The sequence below is a fragment of the Erithacus rubecula genome, assembly GCF_903797595.1.
Source record: "Erithacus rubecula genome assembly, chromosome: 2".
Taxonomy (NCBI): Eukaryota; Metazoa; Chordata; class Aves; order Passeriformes; family Muscicapidae; genus Erithacus; species Erithacus rubecula.
This window is the reverse complement of record NC_136685.1, coordinates 35,093,903-35,121,184: the sequence shown is the minus strand read 5'-3', so window position 1 is coordinate 35,121,184 and position 27,282 is coordinate 35,093,903. Positions and strand designations below refer to the sequence as shown.

The following is a 27,282-nucleotide window of genomic DNA, read 5'->3' as shown; positions in this document are numbered from 1 at the left end:
CCAGTCACATTCACTAAGAAATAAGCAGTATGTACTCAGAGCAGTAATTAAAACAGCCGACAACTTCCATGTTTATTGGTCAGAACATCAACATTGTTACTCACTTATACAAACCAAGAGAAGTAAATTTTAATGCTGTTTCACATCATGTGTAGTTGTCAAGCCATTAACCAACAGTTCTAAAAAATATTTTGATTTTACCTGAGGTTTCACAAAGAAGAATGTAGAATTACATACAGTACATTTGGCATATACGTATCAAAATTTTTGTTGGAGAAATAAATTACAAACAATGGTACAAAACCACTCCAATCCAACCTTTGTTCAAGAAGAACATGTGTGTGAGTTTTACAGTTTTATTTTTTTGTATTGCTTTTACAGTAAGCAAACTATTTAGTTTATACAAAATAAACCTGTAGTTTTATATAGTTAGAAAAATTATCTTTGGCTAAACAAAGCTCTTTCTATTTTTATACATATATTTATATATATACAAACATCAGATATTTTACATGACCACATGGGAACCTGTACACATAGATACAATAGAGAACATTAACCAAGTTTCACACTTTACAAAAAAGGAATCCAAATCAAGATTCAAAACAGTCAAACCCTGCCCCATCACCTATACAGATATGAAAATAAGTAAACACAGATAAGGAATAAACAACTTTGTAATAAAATACTGCCTGCCTTTTTTGACACAGAGAGGAAGCACTTCAGTGGAGAGAAGTGACTTTTCTCAGTGCCTTGCCTTCAGTACTGTGCACATGTTGATCTATAAGGATATGCTTAAAAGAATACTCTTAGGGGAGTCTGATATTTTCACACACATCAACATTTCTCTGCAAACTGACTATTCTGAAAACAGTTTCAGTTAGATTTAAATCTCCAACAAATTAACAATTGTCACAATGTTTGTTAAAAACAAGCATGGGTTGGTGCACCAATCCCCCACTGAAATTCAGCATAGCATGAAAGGTGAGACTTGATCATTAAAAGCAAACATTCAGAAGCAAGCAGGGAAGATGGAAGACTGCCAGAATTGACATCATCACCCACTCAAGTCATGGTTCCTTGCAACAGTTTCCAGAGCACTGCCTAAAACAAGGACAATGCACTTTTTGGCAGCATGACAATCCATCCCATAGGTCACATGTCCAGTATTCCAAAGGGGTCAGTGACAACATCACTGACAAATTATCTCATGGTTTATTAGAAAGAGAAATCTGTCCCCTTGGTTGAAGAGGGAACAAAAATCATGCTGACATTGAAGAAATGGCCACTGGACTCTGAAAAAGAGCCAATTCAATCCAAGTTGAAAGGCAATGCACTTAGGTGAGGGCTATTAAATTAAGCCTAACTGAACTCAGCAGATGCTCTGACTGAATAGACTACAGCAATTCCAATCCTCCATAGAGAACAGAACCTCAAAAAAAATCAATTAATTCATTAACCAAAACCCCTTGCAACTTCCAGGGATGTTTCTCAGAGAGAAGAAAAAACAAAACCTTTTCAGAAATTTGAGATAAACAGCAGTATGTATGAGATATGTGTGTAAATATATATATGCACACACACACTCTTTAGGTATGTTCTAGTAAAACTGGAAACAGCTATAACAGATTTTTTAAAATAGAACATAATGAATTTCTAATGTACTAAACAATTTGTAAAGATAGATGCAACTGCTGTCACAACATGTCAAGTTGACAAGCTTTTGAAAACTGGCTGTTTTTACAGAAGTTTTCCTTCTGGTTAGTAACTACAAAGCCGCATTTTATGAAACTGTAAAGGTCTGTTTCTAAATAAACTTTTAAAAGAAAATCACTTCTCAATATTTAATTTTTTCATAAAACAGAATGTTTATTATGTTGAAGACCTAAATGAAGTACCTTTTTCAGATGTAATTTGGAACAAAAAAGCATAATGGCCTTTGCAGAGTAGTGTTCATGTAAAGTAACATTTATGTTACTCTGCACACTGACTAGTCTGGAAACAGATATTGTTAGATTTACATCTCTAGTAAGCAAACAATTGTCAAAAATGTTTCTTAAGAACAAGCCACAAGATCCACCTATTCCTGAGCAACAGAATTAAATTATTAGATAAGCAACTTTTGGAATCATTGCTACCACTGCCCTGCCTGATTTTAAAAGAAAAAGGCCTCACTTCTTAAAATATGTTCCACAGTCAGCAAGCTGACCTACCTGTCATTTTCAAGGATTACGTACCAATTGGATTCCAAAGCACTCTTACTTTTTAAGGTCACAGTTCGACACCAGCACACACAGAACATCCAACAAGTGAAGCAAGAGCCACCACTCCTACTCTTGCCCATCTCACAGAACACTTTTAACTAACAGGAGATGACCCTCTTGAAATGGTACTGCCCCATGTGCAGTGTCAAAGCCCTTTCTTTCCTGGCCACTTGGCTTGTCAAGTTCCCTCTGTTAAAGAAGTTCAGAGAAAACTCAGACAAGTAAATCACAGTGCACTGGATTTACCAAACTCAGTATTCTGACTTGGATACTTCCCATAATCCCACCATATGAATGCAGTGGCTGCAGTCCATCCCTGCAGGTACAGCTAAACCCTGTAACCATGAAGCAACTCAGTCTGAGTCTTCTGAGTCTACCTGCACTTGGACTTCTTGAACAGCTTCATTAACTGTTTGAATCTTTCTGAAACCTAATAGAAGACAAAAAAAAAAAAAAAAAAAAGGAGGAGAGACATCATTAAACTTCCCCAACTTCCATACCTACCAAGACAGAAGATTTATCTGACATCAAGTTTTTTTAAGACCACTACTATTTGCTTCCAAGGAATTTTAGTAGGATAATTTTAGGAGTACCATAAACAGATTAACTAGATTTAGGAAGTCTTCCTACACCTTTCACATTTGAAATAGCTTCCAGGTTAATCAAAGACAGCTAGAAGCCAACAAAGGTTTAACACAGGTTTCCCTACAAGGAGGAAAAAAATGAAGGCTTCAAAGCTAATTAGGCTTGAATTTGCCACATAAAAACATGAATAAGATGCAAATGTAAAGACCAAAGCTTATTTTGTACTCAACAAAAAGCACCATTTATAGGTTACTTTCTACCCTCTTGTACAATTATTGCTTCAGGTGGATTTTGCTCATCATGGAGTAATCTGCCTGCCAGGGATTTTACATAACTGGTCTGTATATCAGAGTAAAAAATCTTTTTGCTGAACATAGCTAGAGCTGACATAGTGACCTCATTCAGCTCTAAGCTAGTACTTTTTATTGCTCTATACATATTGCTATAGCATATTAATGATACACCAAACTAACTGTGAAGAGAGGCATAAATGCACAGATAATATTGTTTTATCCAACCAACCATCCAAACAGCTTCTAAACCCCACAAAAACTCTACAACCATACAACACAACATCCTAAAAACCAAATCCCAGTCATGCAGCATTTCCTAACAGAATCAAAACATGTTTCTCCCTTTCTAGACTTGCAGATTAAGAGAGCAATTTAACTCAAGTATAAAGTTATATGCAAACCTCTGGGAATATTCTACATTAGTTTGATATCTGTGTCTTTCGAAACCTTTATATTAGAAAGTAAAAGGAAAAAAACTCACCTTCATTAAAAAAGTCCCTTCTGCATAATCATAATACTTTTTCTCAGCTCTAAATTGAGTCTTCTCCTAATTTATTAAAGGTGTGCAAAGGCTTCAGGCCTCTCAAAATTGCCTTTCTTTATCTAAGTGCTGATCCAACAACAGAATAATCCTGTTGTACCTGGATTATGAAGGAGTGGAGCAGTTCTAACGTACCAAAGAGGTACTGAGGAATCTCCATTATACCCCTATACTTACTTGTATTTTTAAGAAGCAACAATTGGCAGAATGTAAGATTCCTTTTTTCAGGAATCCCCCAAAAAAAGACATCAGGAAAAGAAAACTACAGATCTGCAGAAGATCCTCAAAGATTTTTGTTCAACTGCAATTGCAAATGTAGAAATATTGCTGGTAGTATATATAAGAATGACCATCACCCACCTGACTTGGGCTTTTGTTCAGCTTAGTGGCCAAGGAAACAAAGGTTTTGCTTGATGGTCCTTTTCTCTGACATTCCAGTAAAATTTCTCGGTCATCATTTCTACAGCGAAAATGCATTTAGAAATATTAATACATACAGTTGTGTACATGTACACAAACAAAATAATACATACAGGCATCTATAAAATCTGGAATATTTCCAAATGGCAGAACATAAGTTCAAACAGCAGCAACAAATCTGTGGAGGATCCTTTCTTCTATCAGCACAGAACAATAGAGTCAGTACCAACAAGTGGTAGTGGAGATTATGTTCCCGTGCTGGAAAGAGCAGGACTGTTAGAATAGAGCTAGCCCCAAACCAAAGTCAAAGAGTTTTAAGTTTCTAAACCAGATAGTTAAACTTGAATAGAAAGGAACTCAAATTCAACAGAGGTCAGTAGTTCCAGCCTCAGCTTGCACAGCTGAACAGCAGCTTTCACCTAAGGCCCACTGATGTTCAAAGATAAACCAGAGAGGTGTTTGACTTCTCTCAAATAAAGTCATATTCTTACAGAATACTAAGTCTCTTTCTACCTCGCTGGTTTGCACATAAAAAAAAAAAAAAAAAAAAAAAAAATCACATTAGCTTCTGCTGCCTTTTTTCCATGAAGGAACTGATATTCTTTTAAAATGCTACTTAGAAACTTACTTTATATCTGAACTATGGTTTAGAAAAGTCTATCCTGAAAATCTTACAAGCCCTTTTAGGAAGTGTTGATTGCATCAATTACAGCAAGAACAGGAAAATCTGCCAACTATTCTTAAAAGTAACAATATATAGCAAGAATTTTGCATGTATTACTGACACACACAGCCATCTCATTTGTCACCCACATCCAGCAATGTGGAATATATTCAATTGAATGGCTGACCGGTACATTTCCACAGATTGAGCAGCTCAGACCCGAAAACAGAAAACTGCTCAGTGTCATGCCTTCCCTCATGGGGGAAACCTTTAGCTGCTCTTCACCAGTCACCAAGGCTTTGTAACAACATCAAGGACTTCCATCCCCTACAAGTCTGGCTGGCATTTTTGGAGAGAAAAAATAAACCAGGCAGAGGAAATAATAAGAACACACAGTGCATTACAGTAGGTATTGTTACCTTAGCACATAAGCTTGCAAAAAAAAGCCAAGAGGACTCTTGCTTTGGGAGATGTGGATAAGCAATGGACATCAATCTCCCAGAGCAATCCTGCATTGGTAAAAGGAGGTTCCCATTCCCTTTTAGAGAAGGGTGTATAGCTACCAAATAACTTCAGTCATTAGCCAAATACCCTTTTCTTCCCTCTCTTCAATGTTTCACGTATTTTGAGAAAATCCTAAAGCAATCAAGCAGATCAAATCAGAAATTACCTTGTCCAGGAAACAACTACTTCTCCCTTCTTTTTAATGATGTTTTTGGCATAGAGGCTAGGTGATGATTGAGATGAAACCAAGGGAGAAGAGTCTTCTTTATTCTGCTGTAGCTCATTCTTCTTACTGGAACATTCCTTGGATGACGAATTTCTATCTTCAGACCTCATATTGCCTTCACCACTCCTCTCACCTGCTGATTCAGTGCTTTTTCGTTGCCTTTTTGAATTGGAATTCTCTTTGACAGTCTCTTTTTTCCTCTTTTTACTAGTTTTATCATCTATACTTATTTGACACCCTCCATTAGTCTCTGAATTGGGTTTTGTTTCAAGACCACATTCACCTGCTACAGTCTCATTAGAATGCTCTTCTGTTAGGTCTACAGATGGATCAAAGCACTTTTCCAGTTCTTCCTTTTTATCACTGACTTCTGTTGAAGTTTCCTGAGTCCCGTTATCTGTTCTGGATTCCATTGCATGACATGAAGTCCCACTAACAATACCACCTGTTATGTATGACTTCATACTGCATCCAGCAGGAAAAGAAGCTTCAGATCTAACATGCATTTCATTTATGTTTTCAGATACTTGCAATTTCTGTGACTCAGATTGCTCAGAGCCTTTATCTGGGCTTTCAGTGTCGTGGTTCTCTTTGTCTGGAGATTTTCTACAGGCTACAAGCAAGTCAGTAATTTCTTCATTTTCAATACTATTGTGTGACTCCTTCAGAGGCTGAGTTAAGGCAGGATTTTGTTCAGTGCTGACATGAGGCAAGTGATCCATCTTAACCACATCTGGTTGGACTGTTTCTTTCACAGTGGCACTCTGGCTGTCCTTTTCTTTTCCCCCAGTTGTGATTTCTCCTTTTCCAACCTTGGCTGAGGATGCCTGTGCCTCCTTCACTGGAGCTGTCTGATCAGATGCTGGTGAGGCAGATGGCACTGCCCGCCGAATCTTTACAATAAAGTGATCATTGGATTTCTCCATGATCACTGCTTGCATTGGCAGGCTGGGGCGACACTGAAAACCAGGAGCAACAGAACGACTTGTCCACGATGATGAGCAACTTGATTTGCTGCTAGAGTTATCAGATTCTAAAGCCAAATGAATGTCTTGTTCAGTGGCATCCTCCTCTCCAAGAAGTGCATCTTCGCTGTAGTGTGCACTAACAACACCCTCCGGAGCTGAGCTAGAATTATTATCAGGTTTTAGGAAGCTGAGGTGAGCATCTGATTTCAAAGGTGATGGAATTGTTAAGGAAACAGCCAAATCTTCAAGGAGGATAGAAGAAATACATGCTTTAGTCTTCTGTAAACTGCATTCATCTTCTTTGCAGGAAGTTGAGTTTGAGTTTGTGGAAACCTCAAACATACAGCTCTCATCCAGCACATCTGGATCAACAGGCATCTGAGGCCTAGATGCTAATGAGGGAGTTCTTACAGGTGAAACAATAGTCCAACTAATATCCTCTTCCAGTTTACAATCTATGCAAGTCTCCTTTGCAGCAATGTCTTGCTCCAGTTCAACAGCATTATCATTGCATTTATGACTGTCCAAGAACTGTTTTTCTGGAGTCCTGAACTCAGACTCATTTCTGTTGATATTGCCACCATTTTTTTCCAAGAGATCAGAACCTTGCAGTAAGCTTTTGAAAATTTCACCCATTTGAGCATCACTTACCAGATTAAATGTAAGACTGGATGCTTGTTGTTCTGTGAGAAGCTCATAACTAAGATCAGACTTGTTAGCATCTCTGGACTGTTGGAGTCCTTCTTTTTCATATTTAGCACCCTTCAGTGGAGTAAGAGTGTTTTGCAAATTATTTTCTTTAGAAAGATGAACTTTTGGTTGGGAATTTCTTGTGTTATCAATGGAATTAAGACATTTTGTAAAGGCACTTTTTGGTGCACCTGTCTTATTTTTCTCATGGTGACACTTAGATTGCTGATAATCCACAGTTTGCTTTGAAGTATATTCTTCAGGCTTTTGAGAACCATCTTTCAGGGACTTCTTAGTTCTTGATCTCTGCACATCATTCTTATGATTGATTTTGTGGTTTTGCTTTCCGGCCGTTTCAAACTTTCCTTCCTCAGCCTCACTTTCCACATCACATAGCTTTATTATAATTCTCCTTATCTTTTCAAATAAGTAATCAAGCTGTTCATCTACAAATTTCCACAACTGTTTTTTCATATCTGATACTTGCTGGTCAAAAAGACGGTCCACTATTGCATTCTTCTTAACTTGTTTAAGTTTTGACTCTATAATATCACAGATATTAAGTTTTAATGTATCACCTAATGCACACATCTTGGAAAAGTTTAAATATCTTATTAATGCTGTAAAATTTATGATCCCAGATTCTATAATTCTGTGAAAATGCTGAACTGGGAAGTGTACTTTGAACTTCATGTAACTTTTCCTCATCTGTTTTCGTATAGCTCTGAGCATCTGCATGATTTCTTGTATATTAGAAGGTTCAACAATAACATGAACTATTTTTTCAAGACAAGCAATGCTCACAGTTTTCTTTTTCTTTATACTCTTTGAAGATCTGAAGGTCTGATTTTTATGCCTCTCTCTGTTCTTTTGTGCACTTACTTGCGGAGAAACAAATTTTCCATTATCTTCATTGCTGTGGACAGTTTTGCTATTTTGATTCTGTGGGCTGCTGGTAAAATTTCGTGTCTCAGAAGAAGCTTTTGGTCTTGACTTTTTTGTATTTTCAGAGACTCTCTCTGGTTTAGATTTTTCTTTATCTTCATCATTACTTACTATTTCACCCTCCTCTATTTCATCTGAAGAGATACTTAGCCGAGACTCGATCTCTAAGTGTTCATCAGACATGCTAACTGGCTTTTGATTTTCTTTGTTTACCTCCTTCGATAAGTTCTTTGAGGGACAGATGACAACAGTAGTTTCAGGAATCAAATCTATAAAAAGAAAATAGTTTGTTAATTACCATTAAGAATGCAATTTTAAACAGGTATTTTCAGAAAAACCTGCAAGATTCTTTTCTGTAAACTGATTATTCAGAACTATTTGAATTCGGAAGCATGAGCTGTAAAAAGTTTGGGTGGTTTGCTTCCACAGCTGCTAGTTTAATATATTTCTTTGAGATTTAAAAGGCAAATTGAGCCTTCTTTTGAGCAAATTTTGATCTTTAAGGGGCCTCAACATTTCACCATATATGAACTATCTTACAAATATACATCAATTGGGAGGAGAAAAATATAGCAATTTTCATCCGTTTAGAATTTCTTTCCATTTACTTTAACAAGTTTTCCGGTTACTGCACCAACTAAATAATAACTGTCACATCATTATGAACTAACATTTACACATAATAGGTGGCTTTTCTTTTAACAATTTCAAAACTAAAACAAATTGAGAACAAATGACCCATTAATGTTTTAATAATCCCTTTACGAGTTACGCTCTGAAACATATAAAAACAGATTTCAATGTTTTCTAGTATGAAATCTAAACTTCCAAGAATTTTTATTTGTTTTAGTTGCAGCAGGACATTACAAGGAAGACTTAAATTCACAAATACTTGAAAGAATATGATCCTACCTAACTTCTGCTTCCACAATTTCAGAGAAAAACCTAAAGAGATCTATGCAAAACTAGCCACAATTAAGAAATGAGTATGCATTTTTTTAGCAAGTTAATACATAACTCTTATTTCAACCAGTCTTCTGTCAGTACTGACCAACTTCAATTTTTGGAGTGCTAATACTCAAATCATTAGAATTTTGGCTACAACATTAAATGCTTCCACTGCTAACAAAAAGGACCACTGAGACACAGACAGCTTAAGAAGGCAATTTGTATTTTTCTGAAAGCAGTTAAAAGAAGTAATTTCTGCTTTCCATGAGTGGATCCTCTAAGTTTTATGTAGAAAATAAATCAGAATATAAATATACAAATACCTTTGTTGTAAGTCTTCACAAGGCCGTTGCAGGGACTTTCTATCTTCAGTGCTTTGGCTGATGGACGCACTGGGCTAGTCAGTGGGCTGATTGCCTTTGGAATATACCTCAAGTGATTGAGATCAATGCTCAGTATTGAGCTGTCATCATCAACAGAAACTGGGTTTGTTTCTCTCTCTCTAGTTACAGGACACATGTCGCCACTGAGAGAAGATGCTGTTGCAGTACTGCTATCAGTTAGGTCTGGCCCCAGTCCACAAGTATTCTGGTCAACTAGAGGTTGACCCTTATCACTTATCACAGTTCTGTCCAGCAAACGAGATGTACTCGTATGAACTTCACAGATACTTTTTTCCTCAACGGGACAGTCAACATTTTCTGCAGCCAGGTGATTATCATCCCTAACAACTTCCATTAAAGAGTCTGGTTTTGTTTCACTGCTATCATCTGCAATACTAGAGGACTTCAGGTCATCAGAACTTCCGACTTCTGAGTCATCTAAGACAACATTTTGAGAGCCACACTGATCTGCAGAGCTTTCTGTGTCAGCAGACAGCCATATTTTATCTTCCTCTTTCTTCTCTGCAGCTGACTCTGGAAGGTCTCCAATACTTGCACTTGTAGGTTCAGATTGTGCCACTTCTGCTGCTGGTACATAATCATCCTGCATCTCACCCTCTGTCACAGGCAGCTCTTCACACTCTGCCACACTGCCTGCCACCTCCAGGCCCAATAATTCAGGGTGGTTCAGACCTGTTATTGCTGCTGTTTTTACTGAGTCTTCAACCAGATCACAAACCTCTGGCACTTCTGATAGTGTTTCAGCCTCCACCTCATCAAGAACCAGCACCTCTGCAGCTTCTGGCGGGCCTTGGGGCTGTACCTGACCCCCTTCTGCTTCTGGTAAGGTTTCTGAGCTTGATTCATCAGCTCTGACTGCTGGCAACTCTTCAGACTGTGCTGGATCTGCTGCTGCTGCTTTCAAGGCTCCACTGTCAGAAGTGACAGAAACAGGCAGTGCTGGTTCCATGTTGCTCTGAGCTGCAGAGTCCAGAACTTGTAGTGTTGAATGACTGTGCTCTGTGCGACCACAGTCTACAGGGCGGGCAGAATCTAAGAGCTCTGCTTGAAGTGTGAGCTCTGTACCTCCCTCATCAGTGGCCTTTTGGGAAAGTGTTTTAAGTCCATCCACTGCAGAGAGACATTGTTTCTTATTAGGAGAAAGAGTTAAATTTAGCTTTTCCATAAAGCTAAGTTTTAAGTCTTTGCTTTTTGGCCCAGTGCGATTACCTTTAGTTTTGGGTACCTTATCTTTTAAGCTATCTGCTACTCTGGATGTTTCTTCTAGCTTAGAGGATTTGTTTCTCTCACTTTTTGTAACATGCGTACCTTTCTTGGAGTCTTTTACAGATTGATGAGAAAATTCTTTTGCAACCTTTTTTTCATTTCTAAAATGTCTATTTTCATCCTGATCCTCTCTTTCCCTTTTCCTTTTCTCTTCAGTTCTGTGTCTGTCTGATTTGGAATGTGCCGTTTCCCATTCATGTCTACTACTACTTTCCTTCAAGCGAGCATGTTTATGCTCTCTGCTGCTGGAATTAGAAGGTGAAGTCCTTCCTTCTCGAGAGGTATGATCATCTGTTCCTCTGTCTCTCTTGCTGTCAATGTGCTTTGCTTTTCTAGACTCTTCCACACGACATTTACGTGATTCATGAAGACTCTTTGAATGGTCATTCTTGGAGTGTGGACTGCTTCCCCTACCAGGCCTCCTTGGTTGCTCTTGCAGCTTCTCATTCGGTTTATTTTTTTGGCCAGCATGCTTTTCACCTTTATCATGTGCTTTAATGTCCTTTTTAAATACATTTTGTAATCTCTCATCACCATACAATTCACCTCTTGTTTGAAATCTGTCTTTACCAGCCGTCTGTTTCTCCCAGGAAGAAACACTCCTTTCTACTCTTCTTTCAACACTTGGACTGCATTTGAGTTTCGTGCTCTGACTTTTTTGTTGCAACTCATTTTTACCAGCCTTCTCTGAAAGAGTTTTCAGCTTCTGTTGAGGATCTGAATTCCCCTCCTCACTGTCACCATCATTTCCAGTGCTCTGATGTACTTCTCGTTTGTATTTGCTGACATTCCCCCTACTGTGCTGTTCATTACTTTTAGTTTCTTTTCTTTCCTTTCTGTTATCCTTGTTGGAGGTATGGTCATAGCTCGGTGCACACGTGTGAGGACCATCACTGCAGAGCTCTTCAGGAGGGTACCTCAGCAAAAGTGGAGTGTTCCTTTTTTCAGAGCCAGACTTCCCATTGTCCATGTTATGAGATGAGTAACTGTGGTGTGCATCTTTTGAACAGTCATTTTTCATTCTGTGCTCCATCTTCATATTGTCACCAAAATCTGAAGGTCTGAATTTGGAATCTTTTGTTTTAGTTGATCCTGGAAGGTATGTTCTGGTGAAAATACTTCGATGGTTGGGAAATTCTGATAACCTATGTATAAAAAGGAAAAAGTTATGTTGTTTTAAAATTTATTTAAACATAACTAAAGCTGAGCTGCAATGAATCCTTATATCTGTAAAAATTCTTAGCACTTTCAATTTCAAGCTGAAAAAGAAGGGTGATATAAAAAGACATTTAACAATTTTCATCAGCACATAACAAAAGAATATAATTTATATACATATTTTTCAAAATAAATTAATCTATAGAAAAAAAAAGATTTATGGAAACAAACTGTATTGAGCCTAGTTAACAATGAGTATTTCTTTGTCCAGCAATAAAAAGAGCTCTCCCCAAGGGAAAAAAAAAAAAATTGCTCTTTACAGTACTAGTATTTCAAATATCAATAATTTAAAATCCCATCAATAAACAAATAAACTACATTTGGGAGTTCCTGCAGGCTCTAGAAGACAAGTAGTACATTATGATAACCAAGCCTCAACATGGCCACATGGTACTGCTGAGAAGTCACCATATTAAAAATAATTTTAAAAAAATCAAATTAGAAAGGGTATACATGTGTGAATAATGTAAATGTATCCAAGCTATGTTTGTTTGGTTTTGTAGTCTTATGGTAGAGGGAGTTTTTTTGAGATAAAACACTAACAATTCCTTGAGTGATACTAACTTTGAAATAATCTTGACAGACAGATGCATTGCTTAAAAAAAGCTAATTTACTATAAACCATGCAGCAGATAAGGCATGTTTTTAAGATGTCAAAGTGCCAATTTCCCCACAATTTTCCAAATTCCAAAGTCTCCAAAATACCTAGATCAAATACCTCATTTACAAACCTTCACCACCATCAGATGGGATTGGAATGGAGCTTGTAAATTATATAAAGCGGTCAAATATTCATAACAAAATAGTATTTTTCAAAAAATTCAATTTCAAATTCAGAACACTGCACTCAAAGGTGTAAAAATGACAGCTATTGTGTGAAAGCTGATCAGCTGAAAGAATTCCACATGTAATAAACCTATTGACCTCCACCAGGTAATTCTCTGTATTTAGCAAAGAAACCTGCATAGTTTATATGCACGAAGCCTTTAGCACAGAGGCATCAAGGGGACCTTTTTTACAATAACCTTTGGTGCAAGAAAATATCAAAAGGTCAAAACAAAATACAAACCAATCAATGATGTGTAAGCCAAGTGACAAGGAGGTAACCTTCTGCCAAGTTGGCATCCTGAATCCCAACTCCCTGCTCAGGTTTGACATGGTTCAGAAACCGTACTGTCAGCTACTCTCCCATCCATACTTCTCCGTTTTCAACTGCTTCCAGCAACATTAGTAGTACACAGAAATAACCAAGAATTCTCTAGTTGTTATCCCCCACCACTGGAGACAAGGATTTTTAATATAATGCCAGGAAAACATAATATATTTCTTCTCAGTTGTTACCTGAGAAATTCCATGGAATTCGTGTCTGAGTCCATAAAATAGACAATTCAGCTTCAAAACTAGCAAGATAGTGCTTTCAAATATACAAGAAGTTATACAACCCACAAGGAACAGCGGATTACAAACAAAAATTGATGCAAATGCTCACACTTAGGCTCCTCCTCAGTTTCCAATCTAGGAACCAAACACCTCTTCAGGCAAAGGAGACACAAATTTCCTCTGATCCTACTGCTTCTAAACTACACAATAATCTACTAAGTGATGATTTTCCCATTAATTTTTCTTAAAATACTCACAAAAATTTCTAACAAGTGTATAAACATGATCTGACCAAAAGCAAGTTTACAGTTCTACTGTCTATGTGTACCTTTGACGCAGATGACTGATTTCTTCATCCTTACGGTTAATTTCCACTCTTGCTGTTTTGATAAGGGCTGAAATATTTTTTTTGAGAGCCTGGTTTTCATTCTGTAGGATGATATTCTATTAAAAAATATATAAAAAAGACAGGGAGAGGGAAGAGAAGAAAAAAAAAAAAACAACAGAATTAGCTTGGGTATCCAAACATATAATGAAAAATAGTGCAAGATAACCAGTAGAAAAATGTCCCATCCCTGGCAAAACTACAGTAAAATATATATGAACTCTTTGGAAGAAATCAGAATTACTGCTGGTTCTTTTTTTGTTTGTTTGTTTGGGTTTCTTTTGTTTGTTTGTGCTTTTTTCTTTGTTTTCTTTGTTGTTTTGGTTTTTTTTTTAATATTACTCACATTTATGCTTCTGTTTGTGGTTCTGGGAATTATTTCAAACATTTCAAGCATACAATTTAGTAAAACTGAAATATACCATAAAACAAGTGAGGTAAAAAAAATATAATCCACCTCTTTGCTTCACTGTTTTACTCAATTTATGGTCTTCTTGGTCTATGTACTAAATGAATGATGTAGCTCTAAAGCACTTTCAGAGATAGCGGGTAATTTTATTTCTTTCACGGTATCAAAATCAAATTTAGGTGCTTTATCATTTAGCATTTCTAGGTATGATATTCTAGAATCCTGTCAAGCCTAGAAACAGTCCCTTCTCTTGATACTGTCCTCAGCAAAGTCAGCTCAGAAAGGCAGAGAAGTTTTGCAGAGAACAATAAAGAAGTTCCACAGGGCAGCAGCTGCCTATGACTGAAGACCTTAGAACCTTTGGGAGTTATGTGTAATATGCAGCAGAGCACACTGCAGAATTGCCCCAAATAATCCAGATCTACACAGCAAATGAACAGAGTTCAGTTCAGACTTATCAGAATGGCACAGCAAATGAACAGAGTTCAGTTCAGACTTATCAGAATGGCACTGTGCTCAAAGCAATCTGCTTCCAGTTCTGATGACAGCTCAGGTACCTTTACAGCCCCATCTACAGTGCATTAAAAAAACAAGAGTACTGGATACCTTTCTGGTTACTATTCATCTGACATGTCTACTATTTAATTAAGAAGACAGAAGACACCTTTAAACCAAATAAAGTCTTACTGCATACAACATCATGAAACAATTTAATTTACCTACTGATCTTGTCAGTAGGCTATTCTTGCCAGTCATCCTAGGCAGATCAAGCCCCTAGCATCTACAGGGGTGCTTTACAAACCATCCATGCAAGGGATCAAGTCTAGAAAGTATATGAAATTGCTTTCTCAAAGCAATACTCAATTGACTTTGCATGATCTTGACAATATTTCCATTTGAACTACAATACCTGTGCTTGTATTTCTTTAAATTTCCTCATCAACTCTTTAAGTTGCTGTTGACATTTTCCATATTCTGCTTGCAACTGTCAAAGAGAGGAGAATTCACAGATACAAAAGTGGATTTAATTATACAGAAGAGTTACTCCTCTAGATCTATAGTTAGTTAACACACTAATGTACATTACAAACCTCTGTTTTTCCCCCCAAAGAAACATATGAAAGCCATACTGAAACAAAAGGCTTCAATATGCTCCAACTGGTATACAGGTCTCTAAAACAACACAAATACTCAGATAAGAGGAAATCTATGTGTGCTTGCTTCACAGTAATAGGCAAGATTAACAGGAAGCCATATTATTGTGAAATTAAAGACAATTACCAAGGAGCAGGAGTTCTGAGAGCAAAACAGATGGGGACTCTCTTGTCAGATTTTAAGTAACACAAAACAGGTAAGGAAAAACACAACAAAAAGTTACTACAAACAAACCTGGACTGCAAAAATAGACTTCAAAAAACAGGATCCTGTTCTTTGAGATCACAAAGTTAAATAAAATAAAATTGGCATGAGCTCTTTAGAGGTAGATAGTGACAAAGGTTTCACAGGAGAATGGACAATTTCCATTCAGTCAGCAACTTTCAAACTTGCAAAGTGATATTTTCATCACTCAGTGGAGTTCTGGAGGGTTTGCTTGCTCCTGCTTGTTCTATTAACATCTGTGGATGCCTGTCCCTTTCATGCCATTTAAGTGTGTCTTACAGGCCAGGATAGGTGATGCTACTTAATTGTGTTGTCTTGATTTGCCAGAAGCAGTCACCTACTACACAGCCACCTTCAGTCTCAAGGACAGAATTTAACAGCACTAAGACAGGTCATGGATTTATCTGCTTTAATCTAGCAAAACTTGTTGGGAGAAATGTCAACAAGCTTTGTATCAGATGCCTGACCAGATCCTTGACTACAGGGAAACAATACATTTTCCCATAGCACAGCTCATAAATGAACTTCATGAGAAGAATGAGAAATGGGGACAGATCATGTCACAGAGTGACAGATTCACTTGTTCAGATGAACTTGTTGTCCTAAGACTTTATTAGCACACTCCTGTTTTTACTTATTTAGAAACATCTTATTTTTCCTACAATATGAGCTTGCTAACAACATTTTCTGTACTTTACTTTTTACACAAGGAAATTTGGAACACGCCCCCACCACCTCCCCCAAAAACAGCCAAAGTCTTTTTTCCATATTAATACATACCTCATCATAGGATGCTTTTTTTGCACTCCCTTCCTCAATTAATATCTCATCAAACAAATTTAAGCTGCTTCTAGATGGTGTAGTATTTGGAGCAAAATTGTCTATATAAAGAAAAACAATAATATAAGGAAAAAGGTATTTTTCTAGCCATGTAGCATTGTATACACTGTTCTATACTGTCTGTGCATTTTGGTTTTACTTCTTGTACTTACGAGGTAACAGTAAACAAAATAAAGATTTATTAAATGCTCATGTCATACTATGTTGCAATATGGTACAGAGATTTCTTGAAATAGCCATCTTTAAGTGAAAGGAAAGTGAAACAAAAAACCCCCAAGGAATCAGAACTAATTAAGAAGCCAACACCCAAACACACAAATTATTTAACAACAGCTGTTTTTTCCTCCAATCAGTTTGGGTGCTCTGCTCACCAAATACACTTAACTGAAAGGACCTGGCTTATGACACCCCTGAAATACAGATGTATTTGCAGACAAATAAAAGAAGTCAGCTATCAAAGCTGAGCTTCCATCCTGTGAACAATACCATAATGCAAAAAGTATTATTAGCACAATGCCAGAGAATGCACAAATACCATCTTATCTGTACAGAGCAAAGACCTCACCAGTCCTCTCTCCAAATTTAAAAAACCAGCTCAAAGCTGGACAACATAAAATGTTTTCATTGCATTGCTATTCTTCCTTGTATCTTTATTGTTTACTAAAGACTGCAACTCCATATCTGAAACATGAACTTAAGAAATACAAAATGATAAAAAGACACATAAATCATTTATGTCTGTAGGATATGGTACAGTTCTTAATAATAAAAATTCAGTGGTCTTACAGCAGTCATTTCAGGACAGAAATAATTGCTCAAATACTAGAAAGAGCATTTAATTGAATAGTACTCTGAAAAAAATGCACTGAAGACATTTATTTCTCACTTCCAAATAAGTTGAAAGATGAAATTAATTTGCATTAGCATGTCAAATTATATGGAAAGTAACAAGAGGTTGAAGAATATCTTGAATTTACTGTATCACATAGAAAATATGTTTTGGATCTCTCAATGAGGATTTAGTGATCAGTGACTGTTGGGTATAATCCTGAAGCTTATGAAAACACAAAATATATATAAAGGTGTTTTTTTCAAGGTAAAATGTCCTATTATCAAGGCACAGATAAAATACCTAAGGTTTCTCTGCACCCCTTTATATGCCCAAGTATCTTCAAACAGCCAATATCAGAGGAAAACTATCTTTTGTTCATTCAGGTAGTAGATTTAAGAATTCTCTGCTACATTTATACAGCCTAATATATATGTCTTGAATTTAAACAAGTTGCTCACTGAAGCACAGGTTACACCAGCTGAAAGTAAACTTAAAACTAAACATTGGTTTACTTGAAGTCAGCCTAAGATGCAGAGACTCCACAATGTTCCAAGCCAAGCAGTGATGCACAATCAACCTACCAGAAACTGGCAAACTGCTGTCCAAGCCATCATAAATATCCACTGAGCTGTCATCTCCTTCCCTGAAGGGGGAAGCTTCAGCTAAAGCAATGTGAAGAAAAAAAAAAAAAAAAATCCGAAGTAAGCATTTAGCAAACTGAAAACTCTACCTTTCCCATAAAGTATGTATAGTTGGTAGAAAATAGTAGAAGTTACAGTACAGACCAGAAGAAGGGAACTTAATCCAGGAAACTACTGCTACTGGAGAAAAGATCTTTAGTCACCAAGGAGCAAAGACAGTCTTGTAAGATTAGTTCATAAATACTACAGGAATGTGCATAAAGCAAACTATAAGGCAAACAGATTTTAAAAAGATAAATTAAGTAAACTTGACCTAACTTTAACTTTCCCAGAATACACTGTATACAAAACTTATGCAACTCAAAACCAGAAGATTTGGTATGACAAAACCACTACTGTTAAAAGAAAGATTTCTTGCTAAAAGAAAGTATTTAGCAGTCTGAATCATAATACAAACAATTTGCTTTAGTATTGCCATTACTCACACACTAACTGGCTCTGTAAAGGTATATTAATCTAAATCTCCTCAGTCTCTCTTCATGTCTTTTTCCAATGCCTTTTATCACTCTTGTCTCCTCTATGTGAACCTCTCCATTTCTGCACCAAATATCATTGCTATAAAGAAAAACATCAATATCCACAGTTGTTCTGAGGCTGGGAATCTCCCAAATATGTGTCAAATCAACCAACTGTGGAGCTGGAAATAGAGTACCTTGCTTATCAGTACCGTGGCAGTTGATAGCACATTGGCTCTTATAAACAGAACAAAGGAGCAGTGCCCCTCACTGTTCAGCTGCAAGCTTCATTAAGATACAGCTGAAGGTTAAATTATACACTGTGGAAGACAGGGGAGAGACCAGTTCTGAGCACCCCTTCAAAACATTCCAGAAATTCAAAACACAGAGGTATAGTTTTAAATACAAGCTTACTAATGGGATATGGCTTGCACGATACTGTGCTACAGCCATTTAATTACATTTGAAGCTCTTCCATATTTGTTATAATTTCAAATTTGTTTTCTAAGTTATTTCTGGACCCATTTATTTGCATAAGACTGCTTGCATTAATTCCCCAGAAACCAGGAAGTAATCTAACACTTCTTACCACTGTAGCGGATGTCGTACAGTCCCAGTCCATCCTCATCTGCTGCCATGATACAGGCTCCCTATGGCTTCCCCATCTACGAGCCAAATATCACAGCAAAGGGAACCAATTAATTGACAATTTCAGAACAGAACATAAAGCAGCGGCATCTTGAAATGTGCAATTACACCTGAGCTACCTGTGGCCCCTGCTCTTCGATAACATCCAGCACTAGAATGAGAAAACTCTTGGATCAAATAAAAAAAAACAGCGTTCAAGAAAGATAAGAAATTATCTGTTACTTAAATAAGCAGCCTGAAGACTTTAACTGACACTTATTGTTCCTACAAAAAAATTTCTATAAGAAAATCAGCACTGCATTCTAGGAACAGGTTATCGGACCGTGCATCTCACCGAGCTACAGTAATCTGATTTGGTAACTGATTTCTTCCCTACGGACAATTTAAGAGCTCTGCCCCTTGCCTGACACCACCAGCCAAACCAGTACCGAGCAGTCCTGGGCGCAGCTCAGGCTGGGGGGCCGGCAGGGGGCAAGGCACAGGCACGGAGCAGCGCTGAGCAGCCCCAGCCCGTGCAGCGGCACTTGCTCGCTCCCCAGGCCTCGCTGTCCCCGCACACGCGGGAAGCAGCTCCCGCCCGCCCGCCCCGACTGCTGCCACGGCGGAAGAGCTGGGGACCTCCCGGGAGCCAGGGCAGGAGCGCTCCCCGCGGCGGGGCGTGGGGCGCGGGCGGGCTGTGCCCGGGGCGCGGCGCGGTGCCGGGGCGCGGCGGCGGGACCCGCGCAGGGCCGGGAGCGCTCACCGGCCGCTGCCGCCGCGGTGCCGCAGGCCGGGCGCGGGGGCGGGGCCGGCGCCGCGCCAGCCAACGGGCGCGGCCGCACGGCGCATCCGCGGCCGTGACATCGCACACCCCGCCCCCGGGCCCGAGCGGTTGGCGCCAAATTGAGGCGCGCGGGGCGCCCGCGCCCCGCCCCCTCCGCCGTGGCCCCGCCCCCTCGCCCCTTCCCGACCGCGGGCCCCATCCCGGCCCGGCCGCGAGCGCGGGAAATCGCACGCTGCTCCCGGCAGGACGAGCCGGTAGTCTCCCGCCTGCTCCGGCCCGGAGCTCGCGGCAGTCGCTGGTCACGTAGGCCTGTGCCGCGGCCGCTGGAGGCTGCCCGGGGCTGCGCCGCTCGACACACGCGCGCTCACCTGGTGCCGTTCCCCGCTGCTGCGGCGGTGCTCCCGGGAAGCCCAAGGTTCAATCCCAGAGGTTGCTGCCGGCGGATTTCGCGCTGCCAAACCCCTGCAGGGACATCGTTACCGCCCGACGGCCGCGCTCGGCCTCCGCGAGCGGCTGCCGCCGGGGGCGTAACGCTCCTGCCGCCCGAGCTGGGTCCACCCGCTGCCGCGTCCGCCACCGCCCGCTCTCGGCCTCTTCCCTGACCCAGATTTAAAGGGCCCGCGGGCAGGCGAGTCCTGCTGCAGCGGCGGCCGACGGCTGTGCGGGGAGCAGAGAGCGGGGGAGGCCGAGGACGCGGCAAGGCAGCCGCACGCGGGCGCGGTCCCAACGCCCCAAGCCCGCGGGAGAGCCTCGTTCCGCTCCCGGACGGCGCCCGCGGCAGGAGAGGGGGGCGGCGCGGTGCACACCGGGAGTTGTAGTGCGGATGAGCGGAGGGCTGGGGCGGGGCGGCGCCGTGCACGCCGGGAGTTGTAGTGCGGCAGAGAGGTGGGGGACCCGCGCGGGGGGCGGGGCAGCGCGGCGGCCACGCTTCCCGTGACGGCGGCAGAGCGGAAGTCGGTGGTGCCGCGTCCGCCGCGCGCCGCACGTGCTGGTGCCGCCGCCCGCGGGACGAGCAGCAGCAGCAGCGGCAGGATGGCGGCCGACCTGCGGTTCCGCCTGGCCGAGCCGCTGCGGCTGGTGGCGCGCAGGAACGAGAAGAGCGGCGTGGAGCTCAGCAGGTTCCTGGCGAAGCCGGTGAGGAGCGGGCGGCGCGGCCCTCGCTGGCAGCCCCGGGTGTCCGTTCTCCCTCCGTCACGGATGTCTCGTAGGGGCCGCCGCGGAGCGGGGGGAGCGCGCCCCTCTGCCTCCCCCGGCAGCTCTGCGTGTGCCCGGCCGCCCCTGCCCTCGGGCAGCCGGAGCTGATCCCCGCTCCCTCCCTGCTCCTCTTTCCCTGGAGCTGTTTCTCGCCTTGCTCGGCCCTTTCGGGGATGTGCGGGCGCACCCCGTGAGGAAAATCCTCTTCTGTATCCTGGTACCCTTCCTATGGCGCCTCGCCCCGCAGTCAAAATCTTCGACCTCTTCCTTACGTGTCCCCTGGGGTGACTGGAAGCGTGACAGCAAGGGCTGGCATATTGTTACCAAGCACTGCGATAGCAACTAGTCCCTAGCCTGAAGCTATTTTGCTTGTTTTCTTTAATTACCTTAAAACAGCATGTGGGATAAAAAGAGGCATGGATTTTCTAGGCTTTGCTTTGAGTTTTTTTTTAATCACAGTCTCATGGCTCGTAGTGATGCTGGAGACATGGTCTATAGTCACTTTCATGCTTAGACTGCCTTAGCTCTGAAAAGCACACCTGCTTTCTAGGAGAGTTAAAGCCGATCTCCTTTCTTTCTCTGAAATGCTTGAGGACATGTAGTAACGGGATATCGGCACATCAGATATTGTTTTATTAATATTTTTCATGATAGAGCTTTTGAAGCCGCTAAGATGTGTGCACATTTTGGGGCTCAAAGTCTCTATTTCTCTTTGAGTGTCTAGGAAATGTCCCGGTTGTCTGACGATGAAAAGTTTAAAGTGTCATGTTTTTTCAGAATATTGGCTTTTAGCCTGAGTTGCTGTCTCAGTTATGATTGGGGAAGGCTTTCATACTGGTACTCAAGGTTCTGCCTTGGTAGACAGATGGCTCTTCTGTCGCTGCAAATGACAGGATCAGAGTGAAATTGATGTGAATATATGGTCCTGAGTGGAAGCTAATTGGTGGGAAGCAGTGATGAAGAGTTGCATTTCAAGAGAGAGGAGCTGCTGAGAAATGGAAACGGGGATGATGTGGATACACGTTGTAGTTACTAGAAGAGCGTCACCGAGATCCGAGATTGGGAAAGATGCTGTGTCCTCTCCCTTTTGGTGACTGGAGATATCCTTCGGGTTTAAAAGCCTTGCTGGGTGGAAATTCCTGAAGAGTGATTGTACAGAGGGAATCTGGAACAGCACATTATTTAACAGCAGCACATCCTTTTGGATACTGAATTGCTGTTCCAGGCTTGGAAGCTACAGCTCTAAGATTATTTTAAGCTTGTCTTGTCAAAAAAACAAACTCCATCTCTAAACAGCATACCTGATTTCCTAGAAGTTGCTTTGTATATAACCTAGGAAGTATACATTCTGGAATTATAGAGCAGTCTTTGCTCTGCAGCGTTGTTATGTCTTTCTGGCAACTTATTTTTTCAACAGTATTCCACAAAGGAATGAAACTTGCCCACAACTGCTAAGCAAGGAGCAGTCTTTTGAGGTTCATAGTATAGCACAGTTCATGTGGTCATGGAAGGTTTTGTTCCCTGTTTGTGGGTATGGAATAGAATTACAGCCTTTTCTGTAAAGTAATTTTATATACCGTGAACAGCAAATTTCTGTGCTTTTAATGATGAAGATGGGACAAAAAGCTCTCTGAACCAGTCTTTGTTCCCCACGTTTACAAATTTGAATAATTTAAGCAAACTGTAGAAGCAATAGGTCTCCATAAACTGCTGGAATGCGCTTTTGGCTCTGAGTTACCAAAAGTCTGCCAGAAAGTCTTCCTGCATAGAATTCCAAATGTGAATTTTGTGCAAATGTATGTATTTTGGTTGCCTGTGATCATGTAATTTCAGTAGAGAAGTTAATCACTGTAAAGGTGAAAACACTCCTAGGAATGGACCTTCAATGCAAAAACACCCTTATTTGTTTCTGTCCTTAGCATCTACAACTGTGCTTATATGGAAAACATATGTTTAGTCTGTGCAACTTTCCTAAGTGGTCAGATCTTGAGCACACCATTCTTGATTTTGTTTTTTAATTTGTTGGTGGTTTATCTTGTCTCATTAGTTATAGGCAGTGTGTGTATGCATTCTGTGTTTGGAGGCACAGGCTTTTGTGATGCTTTCTTAAAGCAGCTGTTTGGAACCACATGTGCAGATTTACTATCCCAGACTTGAGCTCTTTCAGATCAGCTCTCTATTGCTATAGAAAGTTACATAAGAAAGCTGGTATTTCATAAGTCCATATTTAGTTTAAAAAAAACCCTCTGACACTATTCTGTTTTTCCATAAAATTTTAAATTTAGGCTCTGAAATCAGTCTCTTTGTAGAATGTGAATGTTGCCACTGTGATTTTTGAAGAGCTTTCTAGGTCCTAAGGTTACTGCATACAATGATTAAAAAACCTGCTTCCTCTCAGGAAATTGCTAATGGCATGAATTTGTTGTACAGGGGGTGTGTAAATACAGATTTTTACTGAGTCAGTCACATTATTTGTTATTTTATTGTTTAACTGGCTTTATTTGATATTCAAAGTTCTGGTTAATAAATTAAGCACCCTGCTGTGCCTTGTTTAGGTAGCCAAACATGTAATTGATTTGAAGACATTTTTAATTTTTCCAATGGAGTATATTTCTATTTCTTTTGAGCCATTCTGCCTTTGAATAGTTTATCAGTCATTTTGCCACTCAAAATCTGATTCCCTGTAATTGCTCCATTTTTAAAATTATTTTTTATGCTGCTGTGGAAGATGAGAGGCAGATAAATGTGTGTAAAAGCAAATGTGATTCCTGTAAGAAGCTGCTTCCAATTAATGTGATGGGTTTGATATTTGTAGTGTGTGTACTTCAGTTTCCCTGGCTTCTTAATCCTGTACAGGGACAAATGTCTTTTCAAATTCAGGAGACCAAGGAGCTTGAGCAGTGTTCTAGAAGGGTGTGGACAGTGTATAATCAAAGGACCACTGCACTCTTGTCAGAATAAAACCATCCCATCTGTGGACCAGGAGCAGGTTTTCCACAAGTAACTAAAGCCTAGGAGAAGCAGGAATTGGCTGCATGTGCTGCTGAAACAAAAGACTACCTGAATTACAGAATATTTCTGTCCTGAGAAGAATAAGGGTTCACTCAGTAAGGGAGGGGAGCATGGAGCATCCGAGTTAAGAGCAAAACAACTGCAGTGCAAATTCATAATCCTGGTTTTCAAAATTACTTATGCTGCAGTCTGTGTTAACATCATGGAACTGGAGAAATCCTTGGGTAGTAACATAAGCTCAAAGAGCAGAGGAAGTTAAGAGTAAGACACAAGAAATGGGTTGTTTGTCAGTAACAAAGTTGGGAGGGCTGGGGGAGGTGTGTTGGCTTGGCTTTTTTCTTTCTTCTGGCAGATGTATGTTTTCCTTGTATTTTAAAGAACTAAATTGCTATTTTTGTATAACAGTATAAAAAGAAAAGTAATTTCAACTCATAACTGCAGATTTAAGCTGCTTCTTGTTAAAAGCATTGCTTGTTGTAATTCTTGTCAGAACTATGAAAATAAGGCTGTGATCCTGACTGATTGAAGGCTTTTTTTGTAAAGAGATAGTGAACATAAAGCAACTTAACTCAAATTCTTAAATGTTTTTTTGGCTGTCATGAGATCAGTCTGTTAAGATCAATGGAAATTCTAGGAAGAAAGTTGTTTCAACATTTTCCCAATCTTTTTCTTAAAAAAAAAAATTACAAATTGCTTAATCTTTCAGTTGTAAAGTATGATTTAGGATTTTGATACTACTTTATAATTCCTGTTTAGTGTATTGTTCTGCATCTTATCCATTCTGTATTGTAATGTTTTTCATACTGAGAGCTCTGTCAATTGAGTACTTGCTTCGGAATTTTGGACTCCCTTCTGGTTTTGAACTATTTGTTCCTGTAAAATTTACTTTTTTATTCCTGCATGAATAGTTCTGAAGTTAAAAGTCAAAATCATTTTCCATTTAACCTGTTTTCACTTCCTTTAGGTTTGGACTCAGCAGGATCGTCAGTGCATCCTCAATACCTTGGCGCTGTTATTGCTGGATAAAGAATGTACTGTATTGATCGGCCGTCAAGTTCGGCCCATCCTGCTGGATTTGTTGGAAAGAAATGCAGAAGCTATTAAAGCTGGTGGCCAAATCAACCATGATCGGCATGAAAGGCTGTGTGTAGCAATGAGCAAGCTGGTTGCTGACCACCCTGATGTTTTGCCGTGAGTAATGACTTGTCAATGTTTGAACTTAGTAAGTGTTACAGGCTGCCCCTGGAAGCAGAGTAGCTCAGGTTCTTGTTAAGAGATCCTTTGGGATGGATTATAGAGAAGGATCCTTATATAAGCATACAAAGTAACACTTAAGAAAATGTATAAGGGAAAAGAAAGAAAGAGGGTAAGAATAGGAAGAAAGAGTGTAAGAATAGAAAGATCTCACTACCCGTGGATCCAGTGGGAGACTTGGTTGTAGTTTCAGTGTCATTGGTCCAAGTGATGGTCGAAGTGTTCATCCATCAGGAGGTGGGGAAAGCCCCATGGAGCACAAAAATTGTTGGGTTAATAAAAACTTAGGTCCAGGAGGGAATGCCCAGGTACCTCCCCTGGTGGGGAGGAGTTTTATGCTATTTTCCAACACTGTGGATCATGACCAGTTCTCTGTTGGAAGTTCCTAAAAGCAGATCTGGGGGCACTTCGTGGATTTTTGATTCATCTCTAATGTAGTTGAGCCAGTGATGCTCCATCAGAAGGGATGAAAACCTTCAGTGTGAATGGCCCAGTAATTCCCCCCGAGGGGAGCTTTCACACCTGAGCCACTTGTGTAAGGCAGGACATTGTCATGATCTCACCTGGCAGGATTTGCTTCTTACTGGTCTCTTCCAGTTGTGGCCCATACCCCAGCTTGTAGCCCCCTGTGCCCCTGGGCTGTGACCCTGCACATTCTCAGCAAAGCACTGCTGCCTTTGCAAATGGCCAATTGTTTGAGTCATTAACACAGCAGTTAGCATGTAATCTGTGCAGTGTGTGCTTGTTAGTGGTACCTGGTGAAGAGGGGTGGTGTCAGGATTTGAATTGTCTCCTACAGTAACAAATGGGTTTTGAACGGAAATAATAATTAAGTGCATACAAGTCTGAAACGCTGTTTTAATTAAATCGAGTTATGAGATGCAATTTGACTTTCATCCGTGATCTACAGAAAAGCAAAACAGCTGCCATGAAATACAAACAAACAAACCAAACCAATTCTTAATTCATAACCAAAATTTCTGAGTTTACTATTAGCCCTCTAGGCCGTAGAATATAGTTACATAAGTAGGAACCAGTATTATTTTTTCTGTAAAAAAGAGCAGTCAAAGAGTTTTCACTAAAGGCCCTTGCTAATAAAATAATGATTTCTGACAAGGTAGAGTGTTTTCAGCTGATTGCTGAAGTGGTTGGCTTTCCCCATGTGGACAAAGTTAATTATAGGCTTTAGTTCTTACTAGTACTTAGTACTGTACATGTCTGTGTTCCATCTCGTTCTCTCTCTCTCTTCCAAAGATTTGCTTTAAGGTACTTTAAAACTGCATCACCAGTTTTCCAGCGGCTTTTCCTGGAGAGCTCGGATGCAAGCACAGTGCGATACGGGCGCAGGCGCATGAAGCTGCGGGATCTCATGGAGGCTGCCTACAGATTTTTACAAAAGGAGCCAGCAGTTTTCCGGGACCTGTGGGACTGGAGCGTGTGTATTCCACTCCTAAGGAGTCATGACACTTTAGTCCGTTGGTAAGTTAAAACCTCCAAATCCTCTCAATTGAATAATAGTTAACAAGGTTCACATGCAATAGAGAGCATCTTCAAATAATACCAGGAATCTGTACCAATGGCATCTGTACTTGAGCTAACTGACCTTTTGAAAGCTGTATTGATCTATCACAAGGTGAATTTTAGGCTAGCTCTTAGTAGTGCTTAAAACTATGGTCTAGAGTATCTTTCCAAATAATTTTGGTTTGCCCAAGTTGGTTGTTTTTTCAGTTTTTTGTGTGTAGATTTCTCAGCGGCTGTAAAACAGCTTATGTATTGGCTTTGTTACAGATTTTGTGTGGAATTTTGGTCAGATCTTTGATGTTAGGTGTTTGCCCACAGGGCTTCAGCCCAATCACATGCTCAACCTTATTTATGTCAGTGGTATTATTGATAGTGGTTTTTATTTTAAAAGACATGTTTAGTAGTCTTCAATTTAAAACATAAATTTGGAATTGTGTTAGTAACACATAATTTAAGTAAGGTGTATAATTTAGGAAGGGCAGAACCAAGAGTGTTGTCAAATCTATCATTTATGAAGCTCTTCAAAATTACATACCTTAGTGTCAGAAAAAGGGATAAGACTTGTAATTCAA

The 27,282-nt window shown here is 40.1% G+C and overlaps 2 protein-coding genes across 5 annotated transcripts in view; one reads left to right on the top strand and one right to left on the bottom strand.

Annotated features, from left to right (window-relative positions):
- MDN1 (midasin AAA ATPase 1) overlaps positions 1 to 27,282 on the top strand; it is a 118,416-nt gene that overhangs the window by 8,250 nt on the left and 82,884 nt on the right. Inside the window, exons 2-4 of one of the 2 annotated variants that reach the window (XM_079297483.1) lie at positions 20,743 to 20,863; positions 24,900 to 25,126; positions 26,444 to 26,668. In XM_079297483.1, the coding sequence (XP_079153609.1) occupies positions 20,762 to 20,863; positions 24,900 to 25,126; positions 26,444 to 26,668 (554 nt within the window). In that variant the 5' untranslated portion in view covers positions 20,743 to 20,761. Of the gene's footprint in view, positions 1 to 20,675; positions 20,864 to 24,899; positions 25,127 to 26,443; positions 26,669 to 27,282 lie in introns of those variants that run through there. The other variant, XM_079297484.1, reaches the window with a different exon arrangement.
- CASP8AP2 (caspase 8 associated protein 2) lies at positions 48 to 20,517 on the bottom strand. 3 transcript variants are annotated; one of them, XM_079297485.1, is made up of 10 exons: positions 20,098 to 20,517; positions 18,908 to 18,983; positions 17,744 to 17,824; positions 16,271 to 16,371; positions 15,021 to 15,095; positions 13,645 to 13,760; positions 9,372 to 11,863; positions 5,438 to 8,369; positions 4,044 to 4,143; positions 48 to 2,694 (listed from the first exon to the last, which is right to left on the bottom strand). In XM_079297485.1, the coding sequence occupies exons 2-10, from the start codon at positions 18,954 to 18,956 to the stop codon at positions 2,638 to 2,640; spliced, it is 6,003 nt and encodes a 2,000-aa protein (XP_079153611.1). In that variant the 5' UTR covers positions 18,957 to 18,983; positions 20,098 to 20,517; the 3' UTR covers positions 48 to 2,637. The 3 variants fall into 3 exon arrangements, with proteins under 3 accessions (XP_079153611.1, XP_079153612.1, XP_079153613.1); XM_079297486.1 differs by lacking the exon at positions 20,098 to 20,517 and adding an exon at positions 19,301 to 19,443; XM_079297487.1 differs by lacking the exon at positions 16,271 to 16,371.

Bases quoted from the DNA above. Each gene is read 5' to 3' on its own strand.
- CASP8AP2 (XM_079297485.1), bottom strand. From the start codon at position 18,956: ATGGCAGCAGATGAGGATGGACTGGGACTGTACGACATCCGCTACAGT. The intron at 17,825-18,907 runs GTAAGAAGTGTT...ACATTGCTTTAG, and splicing joins GTACGACATCCGCTACAGTG to CTGAAGCTTCCCCCTTCAGG. The intron at 15,096-16,270 runs GTATGTATTAAT...TCTCTTTGACAG, and splicing joins AAAAAGCATCCTATGATGAG to TTGCAAGCAGAATATGGAAA.